At 54.3% G+C, this 1,211-nt stretch overlaps 1 protein-coding gene across 1 annotated transcript in view; it reads left to right on the top strand.

The window, feature by feature from the left end:
- Positions 1-658: 658 nt before the first annotated feature.
- The window catches only part of TAGLN (transgelin), an 8,205-nt gene continuing 7,652 nt past the window's right edge, over positions 659-1,211 (top strand). Inside the window, 2 exon segments of the mRNA XM_013006004.3 lie at positions 659-987; positions 989-1,205. Coding sequence (XP_012861458.1) covers positions 679-987; positions 989-1,205 — 526 coding nt within the window. The 5' untranslated portion in view covers positions 659-678.

Genomic DNA, 1,211 nt, shown 5'->3' with positions numbered 1-1,211 from the left:
TTAGGGAACACTCAGCTCAGTGGGCTCTGGTGGCCAAGGAGGGTAGAAGAAAACATAGACTTTCCAACTTAGCATGTCCTTCAGATCTTAGGTGCTTAGGTCCTAAGAGGCTAGGGCATGAGTAGGTCTGAAAAAAGGAGTGGCAAGGGGAAGAGAGAGGCCCTTAAGGGCTTCAGTGGGGTAAGCTGGGCCAAAGGGGTCCTGGCAAGTAAAGTCTCAGAGGATCAACGTCTTATGTTCTGTGTTGGAGGCTGAATTGTGTCCTCTCCCAAAGATGTGTTGAATCCCTAACCGCTGGTTCATGTGAATGTGGCCTTATTTAGAAATAGGGTCTTTGTCGATGATGCCATATTGGGATAGGGTGGGCCTTAATGACTGGTGTCCCAATAGAAAGAGTCACATTTAGACACAGAGATAGAATACAGGGAAGAAGACCACATGATGTTGGAGGCAGAGATTGGAGTAAGGCTGATATAGGCCAAGAAATGCCAAGGGTTTCTGCAACCACCGGAAACCAGGAGAGGTAAGGATGGATTACTGCCCCCGCCTCCTGGAGCCTTCAGAAGGAGCATGCCAGAACTGTGAGACAATAAACGAGTGTTGTGGCCTGTCTGTCCAAGCCCCAGACACTGAGACCAACCCACGGACTGAGTTCCTCTAGGAGCCCCTCTCTCCAGCATGGCCAACAAAGGTCCTTCCTATGGCATGAGCCGCGAGGTGCAGTCCAAAATCGAGAAGAAGTACGACAAGGACCTGGAGGAGCAGCTGGTGGAGTGGATTGTGATGCAGTGTGGCCCGGACGTGGGCCGCCCGGACCGTGGGCGCCTGGGCTTCCAGGTCTGGCTGAAGAACGGCGTGGTTCTGAGCAAGCTGGTGAGCAGCCTCCATCCTGGCTCCAAGCCCGTGAAGGTGCCAGAGACCCCACCCTCCACGGTCTTCAAACAGATGGAGCAGGTGGCTCAGTTCCTGAAGGCGGCCGAGGACTACGGACGGGGTCACCAAAACGGACATGTTCCAGACTGTGGACCTCTTTGAAGGCAAAGACATGGCAGCCGTGCAGAGGACCCTCATGGCTTTGGGCAGCTTGGCAGTGACCAAGAACGACGGGCACTACCGTGGTGACCCCAACTGGTTTATGAAGAAGGCCCAGGAGCACAAGAGGGAGTTCACAGAGAGCCAGCTACAGGAGGGCAAGCACGTCATTGGCCTAC

The sequence above is a fragment of the Echinops telfairi genome, unplaced genomic scaffold (genome assembly GCF_000313985.2).
Source record: "Echinops telfairi isolate 266 unplaced genomic scaffold, ASM31398v2 ScPeMD7_7;HRSCAF=31, whole genome shotgun sequence".
NCBI lineage: Eukaryota > Metazoa > Chordata > Mammalia > Afrosoricida > Tenrecidae > Echinops > Echinops telfairi.
This window is presented reverse-complemented; position numbering and strand designations above follow the sequence as displayed.